This window comes from Myotis brandtii, unplaced genomic scaffold (assembly GCF_000412655.1).
Source record: "Myotis brandtii unplaced genomic scaffold, ASM41265v1 scaffold500, whole genome shotgun sequence".
In the NCBI taxonomy this organism is placed as follows: Eukaryota; Metazoa; Chordata; class Mammalia; order Chiroptera; family Vespertilionidae; genus Myotis; species Myotis brandtii.
Window position 1 is genome coordinate 1,422,699 of NW_005369062.1, and position 2,706 is coordinate 1,425,404.

The 2,706-nt window shown below is 45.6% G+C and overlaps 1 protein-coding gene across 2 annotated transcripts in view; it reads right to left on the bottom strand.

Annotated features, from left to right (window-relative positions):
• The window catches only part of ATP7B (ATPase, Cu++ transporting, beta polypeptide), an 88,302-nt gene that overhangs the window by 14,337 nt on the left and 71,259 nt on the right, over positions 1 to 2,706 (bottom strand). For both annotated transcript variants that reach the window (XM_014548308.1, XM_014548306.1), the window contains exons 11-12: positions 354 to 481; positions 85 to 239 (exon numbers count right to left, since the gene is read on the bottom strand). In XM_014548308.1, coding sequence (XP_014403794.1) covers positions 85 to 239; positions 354 to 481 — 283 coding nt within the window. The remainder of the gene's footprint in view (positions 1 to 84; positions 240 to 353; positions 482 to 2,706) is intronic.

A 2,706-nucleotide genomic window follows, 5' to 3' on the forward strand; every position in this document is an offset into this window, starting at 1 on the left:
TATCTGCCTGACTCTTTGGAACCCTTGGGATGATTTCTGAAATGAGAAGCAGAAGTGATATTGTTCTTTACATTTTTTCATTACCTTTGACATCTGAGCCTCTTCCACCAATTTCACAATCTGAGCCAAAGTGGTGTCATTGCCCACATGGGTAGCTTTAACGAGCACAGAACCATGTGCGTTTATAGACCCAGCAATCACTGTGCTTCCAGGTTTCTTAGTGACTGGCATGGCTTCTCCTAGAGGTGGAGAGAAGAGACCAACTTTCATGCACTAAAACCCCATTCCGCGTTCATGGGACCTGCCACTGCACTGATACCCACCCGAAGGGAATGCAAAACAAGTCACCTAACCTGTGATGAGGGACTCGTCGGCCATGGTATTGCCTTCTAGGACTTTCCCATCCACTGGGAACTTTCCCCCTGGAACAACCTTGATGACATCACCCCGCTGCACCAGCTCCATGGGCACTTGCTCCTCTCTGCAATAAATGCCACTCAAGTTACACACATGGCCACTCATTGCAGCTCACCCTCTTGGTCTGTCACTAGGGCTGAGTTCTACAACCATTGGACTGGTTACACTATACTTGTTTTACACGGAGCAGCGGTATTCAGTGTATCTGTCAGTTACAGATTGAGTCAGTATTTATTGTGCCACTACTATTTATTGTGGCACTGGGAATATAGCTGTGACTGGGATAGCAAAGTCCCCACCCTCATGAAGACAAATTTCGTGGAGGAAACAGAGCAAACAAATTAGTTCCAGGTATTAAATAAACGCTGTGATGAAAATGTGACTGGAGGGCTTCTTTAGTTGTGGGGGGAGGAAAAAAATGAGAAGGCCTCACTTGACAATGACATTTGAGTTGAGATCTGGATGACAAGAGAGGCCAAAATACCTGGGAAAGTACATTCAAGGGAGAAAAAACAGCTAATGCAAAGGCCCTAAGGCAGACAGAAAGGGTGCCTTTGAGAAATAGGAAGCTGGCAAGCATTGCTGGAGAGAAGAAAGTGGGGCAGGCAGAATGCAGATCACATTGGACTTTGCAGAGCAGAGATGTATGTATGCTTGAATGTAGGGTTTTCAGTAGGAAAGTGACATAATCTGATTCCCATTTTTCGTCTCTTTGGCTGCTGCAGGAGCATGGGCTGTAGGGGAAATAACAGAAGCTGAGATAAGAGTTAGGTTGTTGCAATCACCCAAGCAAAAGATGTCAATGGCACAGGCTAGAGATGGAGTGATGAAATACCCAGGAAGTGTTTAGGGCCTGCATCAGTAAGATGAGCAGATGCACTAAATACACAGGGAAAGAATCAAAGATGAACTCTAAATTTTCAGTGTGAGCCACTGGGTGGATGAGAAATCATGTAATGAAATGGCAAGAACTATGGAGAAGCAGCTAAGGGAAGAAGAGGAAAGAGGAGGCTAACTGAAAATCTCCATTTTAACCTGTTAGGTTTGAGATGCCTATATGACTTAATGTTATGTAGGAAGTTGAAAATATGATTGGAGTCCTGGCAGGTGCTGCTCAGTGGTCAGAGCTTCGGCCTGCACATGGAAGGGTCTCGGGTTTGATTCCAGGTCAAGAGCATGTACTTGGGCCCAGCTGGCGTGGAGCTATGAAACAGGAGGTCACAGTTGAATTCCCGGGCAGGGCATATGCCCAGATTGTGGGCTCGATCCCCACTGTGGGGCGTGCAGGAGGCAGCCGATCAGTGTTTCTCTCTCATCATTGATGTTTCTACCTCTCTCCCTTCTTTTCTGAAATCAATAAAAAAAATATATTTTTTAAAAAAAGAGCATCTACTTGGGTTGTAGGTTCGCTCCCCAGCCGGGTTAGGGGCATGCGGGAGGCAACCAATCGATGTGCCTCTTTCACATTGATGTTTCTTTCTCTCTACCTCCCCCACCTCCCCTCCCTTTCCACTCAATCTAAAAAACAATGGAAAAATATCCTCAGGTGAGGATTAACACACGTACACACAAAAGACTGAAGCTGACAGAAGAGATCAGAGCTTGAGGTACAAATCTGGGGCTGACAAAATAGGAATGCATTTAAAACCATGAAATGCTAAGAGCTTACCTAGAAGAGTAACAGGAAAAGAGGAGATCTGGAACTAAGCCCTGGGTCATACCAATATTTGGAGGTTGAGCAAGAGTGGAAGGGCCAGTGAAGGAGATGCAAAGGGCCAGCCAGTGACACGAAGGAAAAGGAGAGGATCCGAAGGAGCACCCAGACGTCATCAAATATGCAGATGTAGTTACACAGATGCAAAAACGTAAACTTCATCATGCTCTATATTAGAATTAATTTGTGTACTTCAGTGAATATAAATTATCTACACGAATAAAAGAGAAACATGGTAATTGGCGTACGACCGCTACCCTTTTCATTGGCTAATCAGTGAGTATATGCAAATTAACTGTCAGCCAAGATGGCGGCCGGCAGCCAGGCACTGAAGCGAGCACGAGGCTTGCTTGCTGCAGACTCCAACGTTCGCTGCCTCACTTGCCAGCCTCTCAGCTGCAACTCTAAGCAACTATATACTATGTTGCAAATAAGAAGGTAAACAAACCGCCAGAAACCAGCCGGACTGAAACCCAGCCGGACCGAAACATTGTATCCATGTTTTCAGCAGCGAGGCCTCAGAGCTAAAGCTGGCCCAGAATAAAAAAAAAGAAAAGAAAACAAGGAGCGGTTGG